The 26,551-nt window shown below is 35.2% G+C and overlaps 1 protein-coding gene across 2 annotated transcripts in view; it reads left to right on the top strand.

Moving 5' to 3' along the window:
• MARCH6 (membrane associated ring-CH-type finger 6) overlaps nucleotides 1-26,551 on the top strand; it is a 46,988-nt gene that overhangs the window by 7,013 nt on the left and 13,424 nt on the right. For both annotated transcript variants that reach the window (XM_017824112.1, XM_017824111.1), the window contains exons 4-19: nucleotides 6,259-6,402; nucleotides 7,807-7,879; nucleotides 9,863-10,031; nucleotides 11,371-11,563; nucleotides 11,836-11,897; nucleotides 13,870-13,902; nucleotides 14,946-14,997; nucleotides 18,143-18,201; nucleotides 18,724-18,804; nucleotides 19,372-19,440; nucleotides 19,558-19,632; nucleotides 20,457-20,591; nucleotides 21,083-21,202; nucleotides 23,327-23,427; nucleotides 24,141-24,278; nucleotides 26,018-26,219. In XM_017824112.1, the coding sequence (XP_017679601.1) occupies nucleotides 6,259-6,402; nucleotides 7,807-7,879; nucleotides 9,863-10,031; nucleotides 11,371-11,563; nucleotides 11,836-11,897; nucleotides 13,870-13,902; nucleotides 14,946-14,997; nucleotides 18,143-18,201; nucleotides 18,724-18,804; nucleotides 19,372-19,440; nucleotides 19,558-19,632; nucleotides 20,457-20,591; nucleotides 21,083-21,202; nucleotides 23,327-23,427; nucleotides 24,141-24,278; nucleotides 26,018-26,219 (1,706 nt within the window). The remainder of the gene's footprint in view (nucleotides 1-6,258; nucleotides 6,403-7,806; nucleotides 7,880-9,862; nucleotides 10,032-11,370; nucleotides 11,564-11,835; nucleotides 11,898-13,869; nucleotides 13,903-14,945; nucleotides 14,998-18,142; nucleotides 18,202-18,723; nucleotides 18,805-19,371; nucleotides 19,441-19,557; nucleotides 19,633-20,456; nucleotides 20,592-21,082; nucleotides 21,203-23,326; nucleotides 23,428-24,140; nucleotides 24,279-26,017; nucleotides 26,220-26,551) is intronic.

The raw sequence follows: 26,551 nt of genomic DNA, 5'->3' as shown, positions 1-26,551 counted from the left end.
AGACCAGCAGTGAAATGTGCAATGTTAAGTCTGTCATATGAGGATAATAGCATATTTTATGTTGAAATGCTTCAGGTTATTATTTTTAAATACTACAGAGACCTGTATAAGGAATGTAAGACAGAGATCATCTGGTTGCAGGTTTTATTTGTTAAACATTTTTATAAAGGTTTTACGTTGGTTCTTTCTGGAAGCTTTGCAAATTAAGAGTGATCCCCAGTTATTAGCCTCTTTCAAAATTGCATTCTGCTACCAGGTTCTATACAGAATTTAGTGTGCAAGACCAAAAAATGGCATTTTGGTGATTTATTAGTTGTTAAGAAGAAAGTAGACTTTCTAGCTTTGTATAGAAAAACCAAAACAAAAACCAAAACAAACCACAAAGGTGTATAGTGTTTTCCTTGGGATACAGGAAAAAAGTCGATGAGTCGTTCTAATGAAATACACTTTATACGTGTGTTGCTATTGATAAGAGAAAGCTTAGTCACTGCCCTTATCAACAGAGGTGTTCCTGCAGAAGCTAATCCTTGACTGACGCAGCTGTTAGCAGCACAGCCTGTAATGTAATTGTAGGTTACAGATGTGAGAAAACATAGTTGAGTTACTGTGGCTTAACAAGTTACCATTTGTCATAGGAGCTTTGACGTTGATAGTAAGTGAACCTCTTTCTTCCTCATGCAATAGAGTGCTTCCTCCACATTCAGCCTCTAGGAAAGGGCTCCTTATCCTCCTGTCACACACTTGCCACTCCCCTGACTGAGCAGCCTGAGCTGATAATGTGTTCTTCTTGGCTTTCCACATTGCAGTGTGCTTTTTTCATACCAGGCTGCACACGGTGATAGCAACATCAGGTCCCCTGCACAGATTCCTCCTGCCCTCTCTACCCAGAGTGTCTTGTTTCATTGTTTCCTTGCAGCCAATGCTTGTGCAGTTACAGTTTCCTTAGTTTGTCTTACCCCTTTCTTTGAGACATAATACGGCTTTCCAGTCTGGAAGCTGGATCTGCCTGTGGGAGCTGGGAAAGAGTCACAGGTGCTGGAGAGAATGATAAGGCAGAAGGGGGATTGATGTATATGCCAGTCATGGCAAGCAAAGTTGGATCTGGCCTATAACCATGCCAGGTGTAACACACTTTCAGATAAGTTAATTCACCATGGGATGTGGTCAAACAAACACATGTATGTAGTTAATATCTGTGCTTCAACAGACAGGCACTAAGTTGAGAATAATAGTGCAGGAATACCACAACTCCTCTCTTATTGAGCTTGGTTTGCTTGTTAAGGCTGTTGTTGTCATTCTGTCAAAAATGATCCCTTGCTAAGTGTAACTTTTTGTGTATGAAGTATTCATAAACTATTTTGAGTGCATTTATTCTTTAAGTTGTGATTTCTTTAGTACCTGAACTGCTAGTTTAGTTACTGTTTGGAAGGAAGGAAAGAGGAGAAGGTTCAACTTGCATCTTGGCAGGACTACAAAGGAATAGATTTTTCTTTTGGATAATAGCATCATTCTCTAAATGTGTTTAGTCATGTAGGAAAATGACTCGACTTTCAAATGAATGCTTTAAAGCTAAGTTTTTTATGTTTTAAATTTAATTCCTTTTCTTCAGTTCTTCAACTTATGAATTAATACAACTATTAAAAATAAAAAATAGCTTTGGACATTTTTTAATTATGTCAAGGTGCTTGTTCATTTTTAAATCTTAAGTTTTCTTTCTGAGTTTTTAAAGGGCAACTGCTATGTATTCTTTCCCTCCCCACATGTGCTCTCCTTTGTCATGTGCAAGGATGCGCTTTTGTTGATGTTACACTAAACATTCATAAGCACTGACCCATGAAAGAAGGTGCGGCTGTATTTCTCAAGAAAATACAGTTTTCAAAACTTCTCCTTTCTGTAGAAGGTAACCTTAACATAAATATTGTGAAAAATACAAATATGGAAGCAGACTAACCTGATCTTTGGCTAGAGATTGGGATGGGTTCGTTTCTTTGCTTCCTGTGCAGCTACATTGCTGGTAAGTGATTGATACAATGTCACAAGCTTAGTTAATACAAAGATTGTAAAAATTAAGGAAGTCCTATGGGCAGGGTGTTCTTCCATTTATGAATTATTGTAATCTGACATAAGCTTTTGATTTGTGCATGCAAAGTTACTAATTGAAGGCTTGAATGCACTAGACCCTCACTAGTTTTGTTCCAGTCCTGGTTTGTTACTGTTCTTCCTTTCTTGTTGTTTGCTGCCTTTGTTCACCTGTAGCTGCCTTTGTTCACCTGTATGAAAATTTGTTGTATCAGGAGCACAAATGATTCATAGTTTCCTGTGAATCATTTGGATTGATTGAGCTCCTAAGCTAGCCTACAGCACATTCAGATTCTCCATATTTAATACTTAAGGTTGGGGTTTTTTCAATTAACTCATTAATTTTTAGTTAATCCAAGCCTTGATATTTTCTGATCATATTAAAACCTTCCAGATGAGACTAGCATAGCTATCTTAATGGGAAAGAGTTCATGGTTCGTAAATTTTAAGGTAAAGAAAAAAGGAGTATCACTCTGACATAATTCAATATTCAATTATATATTTGTAAGCAACTTGTGCAAAAACCATCACTTAATAATTGCATGTTTTCATAGGAACACTTTGAAACTTTTTGCTCTTCAATTTTTTTCTTAATCTTTAAGAAGCTTTGTAATTATGCTGAGTGACCCATTTTGTTGGGTTTATCCATTATCATGTAATTAGGATTTTATTGAAGGATATAATGGGCTGATTTTTTTACCTGTTCATTTTGGCAAACTTTAACACAATAGTCCATAGCTTTAGCTTTTTTGGAAAGTAATTTGGAAAAACAAACTTCTGAAACAAAATACTATATTCTGGCACAGAATTCAGTGTGTCTTCTGCCAGTTCCAGGGTGCAGAGTATACACACAGTGGAGATTTATATGAATCAATTCATGTGTTTGTTAGACCTGTGGCTTGCATGAGAAGGGGTGGAGTTTTTCTCCTTTTACCTTAGCAATCCAGAGCAAAGTCTGCATGTGTCTCAAGGGTGTAAAACATAGAAATATAGAATAGTTTGGGTTGGAAGGGTCTCTTTAAGATCATCTAGTCCAACTTAAAGAATAACTCACAAGCCCTGTTTTACCAAACCCATGCTTTAACCCGTGAACTACTAAATAAATGATTCTTACTTAGGAGTTATATGGTGTTATTTCATGGTCAGTGCACAAGAATGACTGTGGTGGCATATAAATTGCTTGCAAGTGTAATAGTAAATAGAAAATCTATGGGTAAGAGGACTGTAAGTGTGGAGATTCTGTGAAGTAGGCTAAATGGCAGTTTTTCCTACGTCGTTTGTGTCAATGCAATAGCAGATTTTTGTCATGCTATCTGCTTTGGAGAAGTAAAATCAATATTTGTATTCCTGGAAAAGTTAGGCTTACAGGAGGAGAAGGAAGGGTGGAACAAAACACCACCTCCTGAAAGTAGCCAGATACCCAAATTTAGTATTCACAACTTCAATAACAGCTGCATAGGTGCTACCTGAGTATCCAAAAAGCTTTCTAGTAGTTTTTCTGTGGCCTGTACAGTTCAAAGAAGTCGAACTAGACCTATGAAAAGCTCAGCCAAAGTCTGTTTGAATTTCATGCTGTAATAAAAAAACCTCTATTGTTTTAATTGGTCTCTAGTAGAAAGATTTTTATTTGGATAAACTCTGGTAAATAATGCAGAAAATTGGTTTCCCAAACTGAGTTAGGAAAGATTAGTGGGATAGGAATTAAGGGATGGAGGAAGGATGAGGAGGACAAGTTGAAAGGGAGTGAAGGGTATGTATGCTGTGGGTCAAAGTCTCAGGCCTCAAAGTGGTAGTGGGGAGTGGATAAAAGGAATGTGGAGAGAAAATGGCAGTAGATGACAGACACAAGTGGGGGGATTAGCATTGGAAATCACTGACAGCAGGCTTCAGTGCTGCAGTGTGCTTGCACACCAGGGTTCCTGTCATGCTAGGAATTCTTGCATTTCACCCACCAGAATGTTGTAGGATGCAGAAGGGCTTTATCTTATCATCACGGTCTAAAGCTTCTAGTGGTAGAAGCTTTATATATTTTGAGGTATGATGCACAGGAAAAACAACATTCTTCCCCATCCCTACTCCCACCTCCTGAAATCATAAAAAATCATCAAATTGTTAAAATGTGGGTGATATAGCTTGTTTTCTGAGTAGTGCTTTTATTTGAATGCTCAGTTGTAATCCTAGAGCCATTAGAAAAGTGAGTATGTAGAACTGCTAACATTTATAGCCACTTTAACTTTACTGAGTTAGGATGACCATCCTTTTTTACAGTTCCCTGTGTGAGTGATCAGTAATTCCTGAAAGAGGCATTTTCTTTTTTTAATTTCAAGCCCAAGTTAATGTTTTCTGTGTAGTGCTTGTTGCAGTTCCAAAGGGTTGATCAAAATACGTTTTTTGAAAATCAAAAAGATTTCAAAGTATCTGGTGAGTTGTCTTGATTGGTACCATAAATATGTAACAGATACACTGTAAGTAAATATTCTTTTGCACCCTTAACAAAGGTTTCTTGTCTCCTATGGCAGATATTTTCCAGAGTGTTTGTTCAGTGTGAACTTGAGAGATTATTAGTAAGACTTCAGTTGGCATTTTCTATGGTACCAAATTGTGCGCTAAATCTGTTTCAGGAACAAGAAAATTGTAAATTGGTAGGCAGTGTCAAAATATGTTTGTGTCCTGCTTTCAATTTCCTGCTAAGTTGTCACAGGTGCACTTCCCTAGTGTTATATTATTAGTCCTTTCTTTCATGAATCCCAGTTCCTTGCCAGCTACCTGGTGAATTATGTTGAAATTTAAAACCAGTTATTATTTGTCTAAGGGTTACTCTTTTATTGTTACTTTGTGTCAAATACAATCCACATCTTGTTGAAATGCACCAGTCTTTCCCCATTCTTTGAGTACTTCTGCCAGTTGATACTGCTTTTCCCTGTTCCTGAGTTCTCTTTACAATACAGAAACTTAGGGGTAGCCCTGGAGAGAAAAGAAGAATTTCTTTCTCCTGTAGAGGCTTCTTCACTGAGACTAGTAAAAGGATGATTAGGAATGTAGGAAAAGAGGATGCAGGTAGACAGCAGAAAGCAGTATTTCTTCGACTCTTAAAGGATTGCCCATGAGAGGGAAGGAAAACTTTTTTTCCATTTGTTCTTATAAAAATTGAGTGTCCATATGTAGTTAGAAGTTTATGAGATTTTAAAAAATAGTCCATTATGTTAAAGTCTTCAAGTGCAGGTGTTTCCAACATAACAGACATCCAGGCAGCAATGTCTTTGTGCAACTCCCAACTGTAGTTTATCTTTTTTTTATTCAGATCTGTTACTGATAGTGTGCATTACCAATTCTTGGTATACATATGTGTGTAGAAACTAAGAAAATGTAATTAAATTGTTAGGTGTCTTCTAATTGTTTGCAAAAGAAGAAACCTCATCACTGTTTTTCTTGGCTTTTGAGTAGGGATGGGCTTATGCAATATACATGTTGAATTTAAAAAGTCAAGACAATTTACTATTATAAAAATATCTATACAGGGTGAGAGATTTGCATTTTGCTCTGTAATAGTAATGTTCTGAGAAGAAATCTTACATGGTATGAAATAGATACCTGTTGAAAGTAAAAGTCATTATGTGTAAATTTCAATCTATGTAGATACTTAATCAGCTCCCTTCAATTTTCCTCTCTGTGTTCTGCTTTTACTTTGCAGGGGTTTTTTTGTGTGTGTGCTGTTGGATAGCAAATGGAAACTAAATTATCTAGCACAAACAAATGGACAGCTTGCAAAATTGCAAATTGCTCTTGTTCCTTGTGCTCTTTCCATGAACTAGGTTTATAAATAATAGACAGAGGTATCTTTGAAGTAGTGTTGGGTGGGAGGGCTACTGCATTTAGAATCTGCTTTTTCATAAGCTTATTTTGAGGTAGTCGGAGTTTACAGTTGATAAATAGAGCTATTAAGAAAACTTTTCTTAAGTCAAAAACTACCATGGAGTTTATTAATTTTCCCATTCCAGTAAATTGTGACATTGTGAAATTTTTTTGTTCTTCGTTTGGAGTCATCTCTTGAGAATCTGTAAAATATGCTTATTGCTCTGGTAAGCTTTTGTCAGATACAAATATTTTGTAGTTGGCAACACCTTTACATAAATGCTTCCTTAAAGGACAAACGGTTTCATAAGTGCCTTTTCTACGCAGTTTATTCCCCAGATATGCCTTCACGGCTTCCAATCCAAGACATCTTTGCTGGACTGGTTACAAGTATTGGCACAGCAATACGATACTGGTTTCATTATACACTTGTGGCCTTTGCATGGTTGGGAGTAGTACCTCTTACTGCATGTAAGTATTAATTTTTTGTACATAATACTCTTGTACACAGGGAAATAGACCACTTTCTGCAACAAAGTTTTGTGAGACCATTACTGGTTTATTAAAAAAAAAAATTGAAGACATTATTTCACTTATTTTCACTCAGTTCTACCTATTGGACTCTTAAGCCAATAATGCAATGCAGGAAGGTGTTAAGACACAGGAAAAAATGCATGAAAGGGCTTTTAAATTTCTTATTCCAATAAAATGCTTCTTTTCAAGTATCTTTAAAATCTACATGGAAGTTTTTATTTGATACCAATTATTAATATTAGGATAGAAGAATTGTCCTGTTCTTTCTAATCATCTATAAAGTGTAGTATTTATCTTTTTCTATGAAAAGTAAAATTCCTTAGCCATATTACTTAGTAAAACTCTTAAAAAATGTAAACAAAGTCATTAAGTGGTAAAGGAATTTAACAGAAAGGAGAGTGCACATTTAAATGACTGTAGTATCCATTTTGAAATTCACTTTCCAAATATGGATGGAAAGAGAACTATTGATGTTTCAACAAGCTAAAAATATAGAGAAGATGGAGAACGGTAAAAGGGATGTAGTGTTCAGTCAAGGAAATCATTGACAGTGCATCTTTACAAACCATAATATACCCATTGAACAAAAGAGCAGGGAGTAGTTGCATCTCCCCAGACAGCTTCTCAGTATTTTCTATGCTTTCATTTGTAGCTGGCACAGGCCTAGTTTGAGAATAGCACAATACTGGCATCACCTAATTTTCTGAAGCAGACTATATACACTGATAGCCTACTTCTTAAATTTATGTGGCCAAAGAATCATAGTAAAAAGCTAACATTAACTAGCATCAAGTATTAATCCATAAAACAGTTATTTAAAACAGATAATGAAATGGTGATGATCCATGCTGTATGATATAATACCAGAAGGTTATACAGGTTCAAAATACGATTGAACAAATTAAGGGGGGGAAAAAAGTCCGTCACGGATTAATTAGCAATGAGATATTATGGCACAGGAACTGAGCTGCTTTGCATGAATCATATGAGAATGTACTGAGGAAGTATCACTGCAAGTATATTTAACCTATTTCAATATTCTTCCTTAGACTTCCCTTAGTGTGACCATGCCGGAGACAGGTCTAGATAAATCTTGGGTCTAACCTAGTGTAGCAATTCTTACACTTTGAATATACACTTTTCAAGAATATGCAGCTAAAATAAATACAGCTTTGTTCCACTGGTTGTATCTGGTCTTGGGTTCTGTTCATTCTCTGAAAGTTGAGATTTTCTGCTTTGCCATAAATTTAGTTGGACATGAGGTGAAACAAGGGCACCTGTAGTCCAGATGAGGCTGTAAGTGAAATCAAATTTATACCAAGCTTCTGTTTATTCACGCAGGTCGTATCTACAAGTGCTTGTTTACTGGCTCTGTGAGCTCACTACTGACACTGCCATTAGATATTCTGTCAACGTAAGTACCTAAACAGTTCGATACAAAGAACTGTTTTAGTAAGACTGCCCTGAAAATGGTTGCTTTGGAACTCGGTGTCCTTTTCTTCCAGTTATGCTTGTTACCTTCTGCCATCTTACCCGAGCAACTGCCCGTTAGTTACCCTTTGCATAACGAAATGTATAGCCAACAGCATTACAGTAGAAATCATTTCACTTTGAAGTTCCATTATTCAGGATTTTTAGAGCTTGAAAGCTCACTTTACAAAGTGGGCCCTGGGTAATGGAGATTTGTATTTGATGTAAAGAAAACTTATGCTCTAAAATTACACATAATTAAAAAAATTTATGTCCTACAGTTTCAATCAGATGCCACATAGTAGAATAGTAATAAATGTGTTGCTAATGTCACATTCCGTTTTCTTTGTTGCATTTTTATACTTTGAATTTAATTTTATCCATTTTGTCTCTTACACGATAGGGATTATTTTTTATCAGATTTTCTTCTAGCTGATACTTGGATTTTTAGTTCTTCAGTCACCATCTGCTGCTACATATTGTCTTTGTCCTTTTAAAATCAATTTTACTTAAATAATCAGTAAACACCAAACAATAGAATTTCAGGCTGGTTCTTATTTTTTCGTTATCTCGAACATGAAGAACTGAAACTCAGTTTGGGTAGAGTCAGTTGCACAGCAAGCAAATTCTGATTGAGTGTTCTGTGCGGTTCAGCTAAGTCATCTCAGTTGAGCTATTTGATTTGAGATCTCAGGTCACGCTACATTTAATTTTTACTAGTGGAGAGAGATGCATGCTTTGGTCTAATAAGAGTATTTTTCCTGTTATGTCTGTAGTACAGATTCTGTTTTTATTTTTCTGAGGAGAATCTGAAACAAATGAACTTGAGCACCTCTTCTTTTGTCTGTTACAGGCTAGGGAGAAAATAAAGGACTCAAGCATTTGTCAGATTTTAATGGCCTGTGAAACTGTGCTTTGACATTTATTTCTTTGACAGAGACAATTAGAGTAGCCTCTTTTCATTGTGAGTTTCATGTCCCCATGGTATTCACTGTGCTGTGCAGGCACAAGTGTGTGGCTGCAAGGAGAACCAGACTGATGCTTCTTTGGGCATGGTGGAGTACTGGTGTGGCATGTTTCTTACCTATTATTAAAGAGTATACTGTAGTTTTCTGAGTAAATTCTCTGTAGTCAAGTAGTTCAAGGGTGGAAACAAGTGGGAGGAGGTACCTGAAATTAGGGATGAGGATTGCTTAAGACAGTTGAAGTGCCTCTCGTTGCATGAAACCCTAGTTTCAGTTGGCTGGCTGAACTTAGTTTTGGTGCTGCTTTACAGTTATGTATGACCTGATAGATTAGGGTTTTTAAAGTACAGAGATAATATCTAGGGTAAAATACTACATGAAATGTAGAAAAGCTAAAGGGAAACCCTGCAGTTCCATTTTTCTGGTTAGGGTAGCTCAGCAGATAAAATGCTTCAGTGGACTGAATATAATGCACCTAGTTATTTTAAAAATCCTTTTACTGTATCAAACCATTTACCTAGCAACTATTGTCACTATTTAGTAGCTTTGCTATTCTTAAAGATTGTTTTTCCTGAGCTACTCTTTAAAATTTTCTTCATATTTGGTCAGATCCTGTTTTGGAAGAATATTTACTGCAGTATTAATTTCACAAACCAAACCAGAGGGAAATAAAACCTTTTCCAAATTAGTGTGTATCCTGGCACTTTAAACCATTTGTACACAGGTACACACAGCCTTCCTAAAATAAGCCTTCTTTGAACAGATTTTTTAAAATTAAATTAAAATTATGTCTAGATACTTTCTTCACCTAGACACATAAATAAATTCAGCTTTTTGCACAAATGCCAGTTTATTTGTTAATTTGGACTAGTAGGATCTGTTTGTGATGGTTAACAATGACTGAGTCTAGTTTTACTAGCAAAATATTTTTGTCATTAATGCTTTATTCTTTTCTTTAACAGGGAGAACTTACTGGCTGACTGTTTGCAGGGCTGTTTTGTGGTAACATGCACTCTGTGTGCATTTATCAGCCTTGTTTGGTTACGTGAACAGATCGTCCACGGAGGAGCACCACAGTGGTTGGAACAAAATCAACAACAGCCACTCAATGGTGTTGGTCAACAAAATGAGGTAAAACTTAACTGCTCAGTAGTTCATGATAAATTTAGAAAATGTGATTTTGTGATTTAATAAATTACCAGAACCCAGAGATGTTTTACTGGATGATATCTTTATGTGTTTGTTAGCAGAAGTTGAAACGTGTTTCTGTATAAACATAGTGACACCACTGTTATGTTTTTGAAGTTGTTTGTTTTGTATAACATTGTTTAGGGTCTTATGTCTCTATCTTCACCCTTTTTTTTAAGATAATTTTGTGCATGTAAAGCTGAATTCTCAGGCATAGTGAATGAAGAATCAGCTTGCTATTATTTTGTCTTTTTCTTAAGTATTTCAGTAGTCTGTAAGTTAACAACTCACTCTTCTCAAACCAGTTGGAAGTTTTGTTGAAACCACTGAAGTTGGAGCTTCCCTGCCCTCCCTCAGCCCCAACACACACATGCACCTCTTTAGTTTTTACAGAAGCCTCTTGGTGGGAGAAGAGATGATATAAGCAATATGTGCATAGGAAGGAAATAATTCTAAATTTTGTTTTCTTTTAATAAATGTCAGGTTTTTTAAAGACAGAGGTAGAAATTCTCATTTTGGTGAGTGGCTCACTTGGCCTCAAATTATCATCTTCCAAATATAATGATAGTTTTCATAAGATGAAGAGAGTTCCCCTCTATTGAGCACTGGTGAGACCATATCTGGAGTGTTGTATCCAGTTCTAGGCTCCCCCAGTACAGGAGAGCCATGGACATACTGGAGTGAGTGCAGTGAAGACCCAACAAAACTTATGAAAGGACTGCAGCATCTGACATATGATGAGGGGCTGAGAGAGTTGGAATTGTTCAGCCTGGAGATGAGAAGGCTCGGGGACCTTACTAGTCTATTAGTATAAATACCTGATGGGAGGGTGTAAAGAAGACAGAGTTGTTTTGGTAGTATTGAGTGACAGGACATTAGGCAGTAGGCTCAAATTCAAATACAGGAAATTTCATTCAGACCAAAAAAATGTAGGTTTTTAACTGTGATCAACTGCAGGAAAAAGTTGGTCAAAGAGGTTGTAAAGTTTCCACCTCTGAAGTCACTCAAAAGCCTAGAGGAAACAGCACTGCTCAGCCTGCTGTAGCTGACCCTGCTTTCAGTTGTGGTGACTACATGATCTCTAGAGGTCCTTTCCTACCTCAGCTACTCTGTGAAGAAATCTGGATGTTTCTTTTCCTGTTTTTAAAGGTTTAGTGGTCCCAAATGTAATGCTTGTCTATTATGGACATTTTTTAATACTATTCAATTTCATATACATACAGGATAAAAGTATGGAGAGAGGATGATGAGTTTAACGGAATACTAAATCCTGTTTCTGCAGGCTCAGGCTGTTGTAAATGGAGGTGTTGAAAATGCTGTGCTTGACCAACCTGCTAACCCAGCTGCTGAGAATGTAGTTGTAGGAGAGAACCCTGAAATTCAAGAAGAACAAGTAGATGAAGAGGAGGAGGATAATGAAGATGAAGAAGATGCTGTAGTAGAAGATGCAGCAGATGCAAACAATGGAGCACAAGGTAACAGGTGACTCAAAACAGTAATGTTCTAGTTCTTATTAAATGTAATTAGACCCTTGAATATAGAACTATCATAATTCAAGGAAGCTGTGTAAATTCCCACTCTTGCAAATTTCGAGTGCTGAAGCATTTTCTTGCTGAAAACCTAGCAGCAGTTATAAGATGAATATTACGCACTCAAGTCTTTTTGTTCATTTAAAACATATCATGGAATGGTTACATGTTGTTTTGAGTGAGTCTAACAGCTGTAAAAATGGCCATTGTCTCCTCAGATGACATGAACTGGAATGCTTTGGAATGGGATCGAGCAGCAGAAGAGCTTACTTGGGAGCGAGTGAGTAAGAATAATTTTCTTGAATTTAATAATTCAGACTCATACTTGAAATTATTTGTAATGCTGTGTTAAAATGCATTTGGGACAGATTTGGATATCATTCCCTCAGTAAGAGCTTTTAGTTACCTAAAAAAGGTAACTAAAGGTAACAAGGTTACTTGTTAACTATCAAAAAAGGCATTTCTTTGGTTTCAAATGTAGTAGCAGCTTAAAACATGTTTTAGCACAGACTTTTCTGAAGTCTTCAACTTAGTCAGGTTTAGAAATTAATTGCAGCTTGTTTTGAGGATGCTGGGCCAGATTAGGAATGGACAGGTGTTGCATTATGTATTGTTTAATACTTCATTTTTGTATTTGTGGAAACAATAGACTAAAGGAGTGAAATGGAAATTTTGTTTAATTTGCGAAAAACAAATGTTTTTCTTTAAAAATGATGGAGCATTTCAGTGTAACATGGTTTCTGTTTTGTTTATGGATCACAAATTCTGTAATTAGAGCATGAGATGCATATGCACTGTAGTCATAGAGTAGACTCAAGAACTAGGTTTGTGTGACTGGTCTAGAAGTAGCCAACATCTGAGTTCAAAGCTCACCACATGCAGCAAAATCTGCTTGAAGGTAGATACAGCAGCTTCATGATACTTAACCAGTGTCACCAGTGCCTGAGGCAGAAGACATAAAACTACTCACTGTGTTCCTAGGCTGTGGTATAATTGTTGCCTCAACTGCAGAGTAGGATAAATATAGTTTTCATCACAAGTGACAGGTCTTGATCTTTGTTTTGTATCTACTGAAAGCTTCTTAATGTGTTTTAAGAGATATTTCATGATAAAGGAATTTCATGATATAAATTCAGGTACCTGAATCATTCTATGGTTTATTTCAAGATGAAAGAGTTACATTTCTGAACCCAATGTATGTGCTGGGAAGTGTTGATGTACTCCTAATTGAAAATATTGTGTTGCCTCTCCAGGAATATAGAAATCAGTTTCCACATACTCTCATAACCATTTCCAGTATAATGTGCAGTATAAGCAATAAATGTCCATTTGGCATTTAGTATTAAAATTGGGGTAGGCTTTTTTCTCTTATTTCATCTTGTGAAAATAGCATGCAGGTTTTCTGAATTTTCAAAAATATTTGCATCTTGGTTTACTTGTAAAACATGTGCAGCACTTGCATCTTGGAACTTAGTGCAAAATCCTCATACGAAAAAAAGAGCCTTGAACCTGGAACTTTGCAGCAGTAATTGTGGAGTAGGAGTGTCTGGGTCGAAATAGTAAGATACCCTTGAAGTGGGGGGGAAAGGAGATTTCTTTTTTTTTTTTTAATAGATGCTTTATTTTTGGCTGTTCTTTGGATGCTTCCCAAAGCAGCTGTGGAGAGTGATGAAGGATTTGTTTCCTGTCTTCCCAAGCCGTAGAACAACTCTGTTCTAAACTTAAAAAAATATAGTGTAGCAAATGTTCCCATTACAGGTTGCTTTAATACATAAAAAGTAAAATATTAACTTACTTTTCTCAGTGCAACATAAACTGATACTTTGCAACAAGGAAGCAACAAAAAATTTGCTTTTGTGTTTTAATATTGAGTTGATTAAACATGTATTTAAATAGCAGTTCAATCACTAAAATATTTTGTAAATACAAAATCTTTGTCAGAGTTTTCAAAGTCTTGGAGAGAAGTAGCCTATAAATTATTTGATTCTGTGTTTGCTTTGAAGTATTTAAATACATGAGTGTTAAGATGTTCCACACGTATATCACTGCCTTTGATCAACTGAGTTTACTGTGTTGAATGGGAACTTAGTTTCTATCTTTAAGAATTTATGTCCTGGTTCTGTTGGTTGAGCAATAAAAAAAGCTTTTGACTGTATTGGACATTAAAGGTTGGTATGAAAGAGGCTTATTTTAGATGCGGGTTGCTTAATGTTTCTGATGAGTGAGTAAAATAAACTTTCTTATCTTCACAGATGCTTGGACTTGATGGATCTCTGGTTTTTTTAGTAAGTGCGATCCTGCATTTCAAGAATTTCAATAGAAGGCTTTTTTAGTATCTTTTTTTTTTAAAGTACATCATTGTATTTGAGGTCCCTATTTTCATATCATATATTTCTTTAAAGAGGGTTTCATATGATGTCATGATGGAGCAAATGGGGTTTTTAGGAGTTTCACAGAGTAGAGTTGTGAGTGTAATTTTTAAAAGACATAGATAACTTTGGATCACGTACTCCACTGTAAATAAAAGCTAGATCCTTTTAAAAAGCATACTTTGAAAATACTTACCTGTTCTAACCTTACATTTTGCTCTTTATGTTACAGTTAAAATAGTGTTCTCATTTAGATGTCTTTTATTTGCCCTGGTACCACCAGAACACCACGAGTGAATTTATAGTGTAGACTAGATTTTAAAATATGAGATCTTCAGTTATGTTTCTTGACTTTGCTTTTTTCATCGAAGTCTCATAACTTTAATGGCTTAGGTTTACAATTATGTTATCAGTGATTGACCATAAAATTAATACCAAAAGAAGTAAAACTCCAGTGTACTTATGGCTTAGGTCACATCTTAGTTAAAAGTAATATTAAAACAATAGAGACATGCTGTCATTTCTAGAGTCAGAGCTGCTAGTTTTGTCAATGCATTTGTTGTGATAAAGACTAATTGTTAAAAGTTCAGATGAACCTTTTCTTATTTATGAAACAAATATCCACACACATTTCATGTAATTCTTTTTAAAGGTGGAACTGTAATGATTTTAAAATAAAAGCTTATTTTTACAAAGTAAGAGTTTTGAAGCAAATGTAAGTGTGCATATCTAGGCAAATGTCCATGAATGTAAACAGGTGCTTTCATAATCTGTCCTGCATGTTTTGTCTTTCTGTTAGAGCAAATTTCTCGGCTCTAACAGGAGATATATAAGTTCTGGTAATAATAGGCAGCTGAAATAAGTTTAAATATAAAAGTTAAGTCACTTATTTAAATGACTGATACTTATGTACTATTTCCTTGTCATCTTCCTTCCTCTTTCTCCAATACTTCTTGCAGGAACATGTCTTTTGGGTGGTGTCTTTAAATACATTGTTCATACTCGTGTTTGGTAAGTATCATTTGCTCTTAGATTTTAAAAAGATCCTTTGTGAAGTGTAATGCAGGTTAATTTTAAGGCTGTTCTCTCAGAATAAATGAAGATGTGACATCTAAAAATGGAACCACAAATGAACTGGGAATATGAATAATAAATATTTATTGTTTTCTAGCTTTTTAATTTTAAATTTCTGTAAGTGAATAGGTTTAAAGTAGGAAATCTACTAAAAACTTAACTATGTCAACCAAAGCACAGAAAATAATATTTGTTTGTAATACTTTTAAATTAAAGGAGAAATCTCATGGAATTTAATTTATGAGCAAATGCAATACTTTGAGGAATGGCTAGGATATTTTTTTTCTCCTTATAATTTTCACTAGATATAGTTACATCACTTTTTACATCAAGAATCCATTTTTGGAGCTCAGTATTGGAGGGAGGGAGGTGTACAAGAATGTAGCTGACTGTAGAGTTGTCAAATATGCTTCCATTTTGTGTCCGAAATTGCTACAGGACGACTTTCCTTAGTTCATACAACTTAGACTGACTTACATTTTAGAAAATAATAAATTCTAATCAGTGGCACATTTTACTCCATTTTCCTTGCTCCTTCCTGTAGATGCTGAAGCTGAGCTGTAACTTTAAATCTTTGCAAGACTCTTTCTATTTCTAGTACAAGCTAGGAATATTTTTGTGTTCTGATTCCGTGTATAGTTAGTGCTAGGAAAATTTCTTAGACATAAACTTCTCACAGGTTTAAAAAAAAAAGGTAAAAATGCCCAAACCGTAGGTATATACCTCTCAGTCATTTGAACCCTAAAAGGGTCAAATACCTGCCTTATTGATGTAAGCTCCTCTTGAGAATTTCTGAAATTTCTCTGCTTTTGGATTATGGTGCTCAAGCTCATTAGTGTTGTTAAATTGACACAACTGTGTGTAGAAGCAGCATCATTTCAGTGACAAGATGGAGCATTTTATACACTTGAAGAGATACCAGATAAAAATGCCACAAAATTTTACTTGCTCTGAATGATCAGTTTAGAAAGGAATTTATGTTGCTTTGGGTATTTTCAGTGGTCTTTTCTTGGCAGAAGGGTTTGAGGTTGAAGAACTGAAGTCATACTCTAGATAAGAAATTTTTGCTGGCAAAATAAAGCTCACCACACTGAACTGGTGATTTGAGCATCTAGATACTGAAACGAATTGCCGGATCAAAAAAAAATAAAAATTAATGTCTTGTATGTTTAATTCACAAGACACTATAACTGTTCTAATAAGAGTTGGAAAAGAGTTATTTCTTTCTGAGGATTATTCTATTTTGATCTGTAATTATTAAAAGTTAATTGAGATTTTTTAGCTGCTATAAAACGTAGGCTTTTTTAGTAAGTAGATAATAACCATGAAACTTCAAAATCACAGATTAAGATTCAATAATAAGTGTGTAATAACTAATGGGGTTGTCATATAGATGTGGTTTCAGTAGCTCTAAGTGTGCTTTGCCAAGTGGGAAACTAACAAATAGAGAAGAGAAGGGAATGACTTTCCCAAGCAAGCTGGAGGTCTGGGAATTTAATATGTGCCTCTCAAGCCTATTTTTAGTATCTTTCCCATTAAGTAATACTGCTTAATTTACAACCTCCAAATCTCTGGTTATTTGTAATTACAGTACTGGTGAGTTCAAATGTCACAGGGGGTACTTTCTAGAAGATAGAAGGAAAGCATTTGGAACCTTAATTTCTGGTCCAGAAATTCTCCTTGGACAAATTAATTCATTTCAACTTAATATTTTCTGTAGCTCATCTTAGTACTCACAGAGGAGTTTGTACTGCTTTATGCTCTCTTCTGTAAAGGGATCTATGAGAAATTCACTTTTAAATCAAGTTATTTAAAAAGCATAAACTGTGCACTGTATTCTCATAAAACACTGTCAAAAATACAACTTTTAAGTCATTAGTCTGGTATAGGAGTTGTGAGTGTGATCTTTTTCATCTCACTTTTCTTTCACTTGTTCTTACTGACTGGGGAGAGCTCAACTCTTCCCTTTATCATTTTACCTTATTTATCTTTTTTATCTTATTTTATCTTATTATTTTGCTCTTCTCAGTAGCTGCTTATTTCTCCAAAATGTTCTGATCATTGATTAGGGTAATATGTGTCCTGCTAAGTCTTCTCCTAGTAGATTTTTTTGTTGTTGTTGTTCCTGTTTGCTTTTTTTTTGTTTTTTTTTTTTTAACATATTGGTCATATGGAAATGAGGATGAGAGAGAAAATCATCAGACTTTTCATTTAAGGGAACATTTAGTCTACAGTAGTTCTCAGAGTGAAAATAAAAGGTGAAAGTACAAGCTTGCCATTACTGCAGCCCCTTTCCTTTATGTTGCTTCCCTCTACTCCTGAAAAAAAAATAGACGTTGAATTCTGTAGTATTCATAGCTTGGTTAAAAGACCACAAAGTGAGCTAAAACAACTACTTGATTTTGTTTCAAACACACGAGTGTCTGGGGAAAGTGTTCTGGGTTTTAACGCATTCCCCCTGAAACCTCAGGATTGTCAAGAGAGTTCTCAGGAATTATGGCAGTTCTCAGTACATTAATTCAAAGTAAAAGTTGCTCCTCATCCCTTCACTGGAGTGTCATCTTTCTCCGTTTCCTCTTCCCTTTCCAGGGCTTGCATTTTTCACAGTATTCTTAAGAATTTAAGCATTGGAACTGAAGCCTTGCTAAAGCAAGTCCCATCTGACCATGGAGATGTAAAATGGCTGCTTAAGTCTTTTAGTGCGTGGAATAGAATGAATATGCAGAACAGGTTCCTACAGCAGTCTGAGACAGATACCAGCCTAGTGCATGAGACAGAGAAATTGAATTAATTTATGCACTGCAAGATGAACTAAGAAGGAAAAGACTGTCCTCTAATTCTGTGTAGTTTTATATTGGTTTTAGTCTTTCCATGTGAATTCAGATAGGATTTTTCGGTGTTTGTAAAATTATAAAAATCTAACACTTGCAAATATTTGCACAGAAAGTAATTTTTTTTAGGTGTTTTCATAAAGTTGACAAGAAGTAGAATTATTACCGTGTTACAATACACATCCTGCAAATACAACTCCATTTAGCAGTTTTCATGGCCTTTTTTTCTTCTTTCTGCTTGCATTATACAGCATTTTGTCCATACCACATTGGTCACTTCTCCATTGTTGGCCTGGGCTTTGAGGAATATGTGAGTACTGTCCTTTAATTTCAAAATGAAAAAAACCTGCCACTGTTTATTTAATCACAATATTCTTGTAGCATTTTTCAGCTGTTATTTGCAAAAGTAACTTGGACTATGTCTCATTTTCAGTCCTTAAATTATCAGTCCTTTTTGAATCTATGATTAAAAATGTTACTCGTTCTTTCCCACTTCTTCCATTATTTACGTTTAAAATGAGGTTTCCTACTTTACAAAAAATGCATAGGTATTGGGGGTTTTTAACAACTTCTTCCTTGTGTACATTTTTAATTTGTGTACTGAGTAATTTTCATAGTGGATAATAACAGGTAGGGAAAGCGAGGGGGTAGTGAGGTAGCGTAAGGTGACACTTCTTGTTGCATATGTGTATGAAACAAATATGTAAAAACTAGAGAAACTTGTCATTCTTAATGAATATTTTAAAAGTGAAATTTATCTTGGTTACATAAAAGAGATATGTAATCTTTTAAGAGACTGGTAAACTTTCCCCTTTTTCCCTCTTCCCTCCAGGTTCAAGCATCTCACTTCGAAGGCCTGATTACAACTATAGTCGGATATGTTCTGCTAGCAGTGACTCTAATTGTTTGTCATGTATCCTTTTGTCAGTAGTTACCTGGTTCAGGTTTACATGTAAATGATTTTTCTGGCTGTGTTTTGAGGAGGCACAGGCATGATGCAGGTGCAATTAATTTAACATTTTGCTCTGCTCTTTTGGTGAAATTAGAAGAAAAAAGTGTAATACGCATCCAGCTTTTCTTAGAAAAGATGAGAATTTGTTTCAGACTGCATGGAAAAGAAAGCTACTATTTAAAGTAGGTCTTCAGTTTTGAAACTTGCTTATTCATGGCAGATGTTTTCAAATGAAACTGTTTATTTCTTGAGAACTTGTGGATGCTTAATTTAAGAAGTGTGGTGTTATTATTATATATTTGTTTATTTTAGGTAATTGTTTAGGGGTGTTACCCAGCACACCAGATAGTGACTTCCGGAGTCATAGCCAATTTAGAAAATACAACCCTGATAAATTATATACTTCCTATTTCACTTTTGTCTTTTATAAAATTTCCTGTTGCTAAAAGCCATGTAATACAGTGTTTCATATTAATTAGGCTGTTATAAAATATTTTTCAGTATTATTTTCTTGACAAAAGTATTCAGGGCTTGGCAGCACTTGTTAAGTTCCAGCGATCACGTCGTTTATTAGGAGTTTGCTATATTGTTGTCAAGGTAATCCTAATTTCTTTTCTGTGGGGCAAAAAGCCCTCTCAATTTGAGCTTACATTATCATTTTCTTAGCAACTTCTGTTAAACTAGTGAGATGTTCTTTTCTCTATTTTCCTAAAGGTTTCCTTGTTAGTGGTGGTTGAAATTGGTGTATTTCCTCTCATCTGTGGCTGGTGGCTGGATATATGTTCCTTGGTAAGAAAAGAAATAAATGGGATAAAACCTTTTTTTTAACACTGTTTATATTTGAAGCAAAAAAACCAGTTCTGATGAGAAGAGAGTTGTTCAATATGAGTTTGACAACACTCTTCTGTTTTTATAAACATCATTTCCACAGGGAAAGGGATTTTTAGGTACTGCCTGATGCTAATTTTGTTTTTCTTTATGTTCCTAAATACAAATTAAAATGTTGTTACTAAAATAATAAGAATATAACCCTTTTTACTGCAGTTACAAGACCACTGTGGTAATTAGCTTACTTACAGGCAAACTTATGCAATGAAGAAATGCCTTTATGTAGCCACCTCATGTGAAATGGTAGTGACTTCGTATTTTAAGTTATCCAGTCCCTTTTTGTTTTGAACAAGATACATGCTGTGTTTGCTTGGAATTGAGAAGGACAGTTTTTCTATCCTGAAAAAAAATTGAGTGCTTAATTTCAAATGGAGAAAATTAATTTCTTGCAGCCTTAATAGAATTTTACTTAAGGGAGTAAGTATTTGCTTCCATCACACTGCCGCTTTGTTTGAACTGATTTATAACTTATGTAGGGTCTGTTAGAGTTGACTTCTTTCTTCTTTCTGTTAGAAGAAATAAACTGATCAGAGATCGATCTTTATTTACTGTTCTTATTGTAAATTTCCTTTTTTTCTCTAATTAAATGCTGTAGTTATTTATTTGTTAACGCCAGGAAGACATTTAAATTTGTTTAGTACTATATATGAACTAGGGTAAACAAAATGAGTAATTGTGGATGTTTGCCGAACTTCATTCATATTTGTTTACTACTTACCTTCTAGGAGATGTTTGATGCCACTCTGAAAGACAGAGAACTGAGCTTTCAGTCTGCTCCAGGTACCACAATGTTTCTGCACTGGTTAGTTGGAATGGTTTATGTCTTCTATTTTGCATCCTTCATTCTTTTACTGAGAGAGGTAAGTCTGTAAGAACAAGATTGGTATGTAACATATTTAGGGGCTTGCATGTTGAACAATTAAATCTTTCATGTGTGGGTATTGTTGCTACTGTGTTTTGTGTGTATATTGAATTTCAGCCTTTGGTTAAAAGGGCCATGCTGGTACTTTACTGCAGTGGAAAATTATGATTTAAAGTATATTTTGCTTAGAGATTTTTAGTTTACAAAGAATCCTTAAACCTGGGTGTTGCCTTCAAATTAATCTAAATATGTTTTAATTGTTTAAGATTGGTCAGTACTTGAAAATTAAACTTGTATTTGGTTATTTCTTCTCTTCTTCTCTATGATGATACTTCCTTTGTTCTATTTCTGTGCCACTTGGTTGAATCTTATTCAACAAATATCCCTATTATGTTAAAACTTATTTGCTGCAGGAATGTTATTCAAAATGAAAAACAAAGTATTTTCAAAAATTTCTCTTAGTATATTGTTTTCTATTTCATACTTCAGGTATTGAGACCTGGTGTCCTATGGTTTCTCAGGAATTTGAATGATCCAGACTTCAATCCTGTGCAGGAAATGATTCACTTGCCCATCTATAGACATCTCAGGAGGTTTATCTTATCAGTGGTAAGGACTTTTGTCAAGATTTCTTTACTTGGAAAGAAAATTTCCTATGTTGGCTCCCATATATGGTACTGTGTATTTAAGGAAAAAAGACTTTCCACCATGAAGGTGAATTGATACTGGAACAGGTTGCCAACAGAATCTACATCTTTTGATACTCAAAACTGAACTGGATAGGGTTCTGAGCAACCTCATGTAACTGGGTCTGCTCAGAGCAGAGTTCTGAGGGGTTAGGGAGGGTTGATTGAACTCTAAAGGTCCCTTACAAAACAAATCTTTCTGTGATATCTTCTCCTTATGCAAAATCACAGAAAATGTTTGTATATTCAGACAACAAATGTTTATTATCATGGATATTGTAAATCATGTAATGCTTTCATGATGCCTTCATGCAGCAACATCGTGTGTCTAGTTCAGCTAAAATAGTGCAGCAGGGGAAAGTAACTTTCAAGTTTAATTTTACATTGGATTCTGCTGATCTAGCCAATGGTGTCTGTTTCCAGATTATCATTGTAAGATATTAAAAGCAATGAAAATTTTTTCCCCTCTGCTTGTTTGGTTGAAGTTTGCCAAGCACGCAATAAAGAAAGGGTCTCAGACTGTCTTTGACGTAAATATCACATCAACTGTGAAAACTGACACACCAGAAACATTCTTTGATGTACTCTATTATTACACCTGAGGTGCTTGGAGCAGTGAAAGCTCAGAGAGAGAGAGTTTCTATTCAAGAACCCTTCAGTACGTCAGAGGAGCTGACCTGTCCACCTTTCAGAGCATTTTTTTCTTGGATAATCATAATTCCTCATCTGTCTAAAATTTGTGTCACAGCAGGTGGCCCAAATACAAGCAAAGATCTGCTTGTTACTAATGATCTGAGATATGTTTTCACACTGTGTTGGAACAGACAGTTACTTGAACTTCACCTTTTGATTTGCTTAGCTAATGAATTCAGAACTTCTACTAGCCTCATATTAGAATGTGAGACCCAGAATGGTAATCATTTACACTTTTCATTTCAAAGAATAAGTCACACCTTTCACGTTTTGTTTCTTTTTCAATATTTTTAAGAAATGTCTTGTGTAGAACATTAAATATTAATTTTCAAGGAGAAGGAGATTTGATTTTTCTGTTCTACATAGTTAAACACATTTGGGTTTTTTTTTTTACATTTTTAGTCTCTGGTGGTGCATTTATATGAAATGTAAGAATGTGTTTAAAATGTACTTAATTTTTCATCTGATTCCTTAAGGAAATGTGATTTATAAAAGTGCATGGTCTTCCTGCACCTGATTCACCTGCTTAAGTTTTGGTCTTTCAGTCAGCTTAAAATGTGATAAAATAGAAACTGAAACATCTTTTGTTGCTTCAACAAGTTGCTTGAAAAGTCAGTTGCTTAGAAAAGAGAGGAATACAAAATTAGTAATCCTGGTGTTGGGGAACAGCGAAGAAAGAAGAACTGTCTGACATTGCTCTGTCAGCAGGCCAGTCAATGCTTATTCAGTCACAGTCCTCTTTGGTGAGAGCATTGTAGGGTACGGGCAAATGTTCTTCTGCACTTTGAATTAGCAGCTTAAACAGTGTTGCCAACACAGGCCTGTTGGCTTCAGCTAGACAGTGCTTGCATGGTATCAAGGCAGACCTTTTCTCTTTCCTGCTCTGCCCCACTCCCTCACCCCTCCAGTGAATAAGCTGTGGTTCCAGGGTATACCTGGAATAGTTGACCCAAACTGACCAAAGGAATACCACATGACATCATGCTCAGCAGTAAAAGCTGTGGGAAAGGAGGAAGGGGGGGCATTCATGGTTATGGTGTTTGTCTTCATGAGTTCCCAGGAACCTGCTAATTGTCTGTCTGCTGATGAGAAATAGAGACTGAATTCCTCTTATTGTTTTGCTTGTGGGCACAGCTTTTGCTTTCTCTTTTAAACAGTCATTATCTCAGTCTTGCCTTCCTTCTGTTTTGCCTTCCCCTTCAGCAGGAAAGGGCAATGAGTGAGCAGCTGGGTAGGTATTGGGCTGTTAGCCAGGGCTAACCCACTACACAGAGAACGTGTCACAGAGATGGGTGGGGAGCGAGATTTGGTTGTTTCTACTATGTGGACTAACTTGTTTACTTTCTTGTTGCAGATTGTCTTTGGATCAATTGTACTGTTAATGCTCTGGCTTCCTATACGCATTATTAAATATCTCCTGCCTAACTTTCTTCCATATAATGTTATGCTCTACAGGTAAGCATTTATTTTTTAAAAGTTGTGTTTCTTCAGTCTTCCTATAACTAGAAAAAGTGCATTTGTGCTCTTTGAGCATTAATAGGACTTTTTTTTGCTATGTTATTTTGTTTTCAATTAATCTAATATTCATTGTTCTAGGGAAGTTAAAAGGTAAAGGACATGGCTACATCATACAGTTTGTCAAGTGAAAAGCTACTAACAAAAATTAAAGGCATTTTTTATTACTTCCATAATGAACTTCTTTGGGGGTTTATGTCCTCAAAACACTTACCCTTTCAACTTTTTGATAGTGAAGTTGCTTTTATGTTTGTTTTTTTTAACACACTCATTCCTGATTATCATTACTACAAGAATGAAAGAATATCTGTAACTGGATTTGTTTTTGATGATAGCAGGATTTTTCTGTTTCTAAATAATAATTGAAACAGTGATGATAGAAGCAAATAAAAGAGCAAACTGTATTCTCATATATAATCTTTCTCAATGTTTTTTCTTAAATTTCTTGTACACCTAAATGTCTAAATACTCATGAACACCTAATCTCTGCCTAGGGTAGTATATAAGGAAAAATGTCTGGAAAAAACTAAGAATTCTTCCTGTTGGCATCCAATATATTTTTGTATTGTGGTGGTGTTAATATGATTCAGTGTAAAAGATTGCTATCAGAATGTTCCTTATGTTTGACTTTCTATTCTTCCCATTGTTTCTAGTGATGCTCCAGTAAGTGAACTTTCCTTAGAGCTCCTTCTGCTTCAGGTGGTGCTTCCAGCTTTGCTAGAGCAAGGACATACAAGACAGTGGTTGAAAGGTCTTGTACGAGCATGGACTGTTACTGCTGGATACTTGCTGTAAGTACAAAGATCCAGAATCAACTACAACCATGTGTCCAGTTTGGCTTTCAAACATGAAAGCACTGTGCTTTCCAGAAAGTTATCCCAACAGGTAGCTTTAATAGCTCTTTTACAGATAATGATGTGATGGAAAACTTCTATAGTGATTTCTTCTAATCAGTATTTGTACTGACTTCTGGACTTGTCTTTGACAAGTAATTCTTTTAGTACACTATTACAGTATTTGCTTAGTGAAAAAAATCTGTAGAAGTATGACTAATATCTTGTTAACTTTCTATTACTTGAAAACAATGAAGAGATAAGTGTCAGCAGAGCATTTCCATGAGTCATGTAAAATTCACGTGCACTTCCTGCACTTCTTACTATAAGAAGGAAAAAAATAAAGAAAAATTATTTAGAACATTAAGCTGAAAAAGTGAACAACTTTAAATTGGGGATGTTAAAGTTGAGAGTTCAGTCTCTAAAACAGAAAAAAGGAAAAACTGTATCTTCATCAGATAAAGTGGATTATTATACTGCTAGGCAGAGTTCTAGCACTTGAAATTATTTTTTAGTTCATCTGTTGTTTGCCAAATTAGTCAAGTAAAAAATAAAGTTGATTTTCTTTTTTCCTGTATACCTTTCGGTTTTACTTCAAAGTATATTGGCATTCTCCCACTGTGTCTTGCTGAGTGTTGCACTACTAGGATCAAGGTTTATTCTTTGCTAAGTTATGTCTGAGAAACTGAGTAAATGAATGAAAGACTTTTTTCTTCACTGCAATCCAAAATATTTATTTTAGCTTTTCATAAAGAAACTCTCCTCACCCCCTGTACTCTTTGCATTTTGAAGGGTTTGTTTTTTTCTATTAATTTTTCCACATTTTGATGGTGTTTAAGTATGATGCAACAAGAGAATTTTGGAGACAATGATAAAAATGGCTTTTCTTTCTCCACTGTTGCAGCTGTTTAGAACAGTTGTGAATTATCTCTTCAGCAATTTTAGCTGAGCAAAGATGAAAATCTTCTCTGTTTTTCTCAAAAAGCAAACTGCTGTGAAAATGTTTTCACTGCCAATAGAATATCTGCACACATCTTACTCTGCTAAAGCTGAGGAAAATTAACTTCTAAATGTTCATATTGGGTTTGGGTCTTTTTTTATCGAATTCAAATTTTGCTAATGATATATGTGGGAAACATCAACAGAAAGTTTTTTAAATAGATTGATTCTTTTAGGATTGATGTTCTTAGAAAGTTGTGACCAGGTTTTTAGCCATTTAGAATCTTTTTGAAAGACTCTGCCTGCCTCTGTACTTTTGAAACCCTGTCTATAGCAATGATCTGCTGTTCTCGTACAGTTTAGGTTTGAAGGCAATTGTTTCCAATAGAGCTTGGTAACAGTAAAATAAAAGCTGTCAGTAGAGCTGTGTGCTTTCATAAACTGAAATAGCAATGCAATTTTCCTTTCATAAACACAGCCACTGCAATACCAGGTGATGTTTTTAAAGCAATCTAACAGATAAGCAATCTTTTCTTGTGACTGTGTTCCAACTGTTCTAATTTACATCCCCTAGCATTTTCCTTCTAAATTCTGTGAGTATGATGACATTGAGTACATTATCAGAAAAAGGCTTATTTTACTTTATGAAAATCCTGTATAAGTTTTGTACAGCTTGTACACATTCTGAGTAGGCCTATGTTTCTATAAGTTTCTCATTCGTATCAAACAGGACAAAACTGAAATTTTGATTGTTACAGGGATCTTCATTCTTACTTACTTGGTGACCAGGAAGAGAATGAAAACAATGCAAATCAGCAACCTAACAACCAGCATGCTCGCAATAATAATGCCATTCCAGTTGTGGGAGAAGGTCTTCATGCAGCCCATCAAGCCATACTTCAACAAGGAGGACCCGTGGGTTTCCAGCCTTATCGTAGGCCTTTAAAATTCCCACTCAGGGTAGGTATATCAAAGACATAAAGAGGATAGAAAATGAAATTGGAAGAATACAGTGAGTATTTTTTTTGTAAGAAGGACTTGGCCCACGTTATCAGAAGTCAAGTGGTGGGTCGTGTTGTGTTTTGTATGGTTTGCATCTTTCTAAAAAGTAGACTTACAGTTATTCTCACATAAAGCTTTTTTCAGCTTGTCATTTCTATGATTTTACTTATAGATCCCATATATGTTGTCTGTTACCTGTTAGTTTACGTCTTGTTTTCTTCACAATTAGTAATGGAGAGAAATACAATAAGCCCCCATCAAACAGGTAGTTCGGGAGTGCCTCTAACAAG

The sequence above is a fragment of the Lepidothrix coronata genome, unplaced genomic scaffold (genome assembly GCF_001604755.1).
Source record: "Lepidothrix coronata isolate B3197 unplaced genomic scaffold, Lepidothrix_coronata-1.0 Scaffold109, whole genome shotgun sequence".
NCBI classification, from domain to species: domain Eukaryota; kingdom Metazoa; phylum Chordata; class Aves; order Passeriformes; family Pipridae; genus Lepidothrix; species Lepidothrix coronata.
Note: the sequence above shows the minus strand (reverse complement) of the source record. Positions and strands in the feature narration are given on the sequence as shown.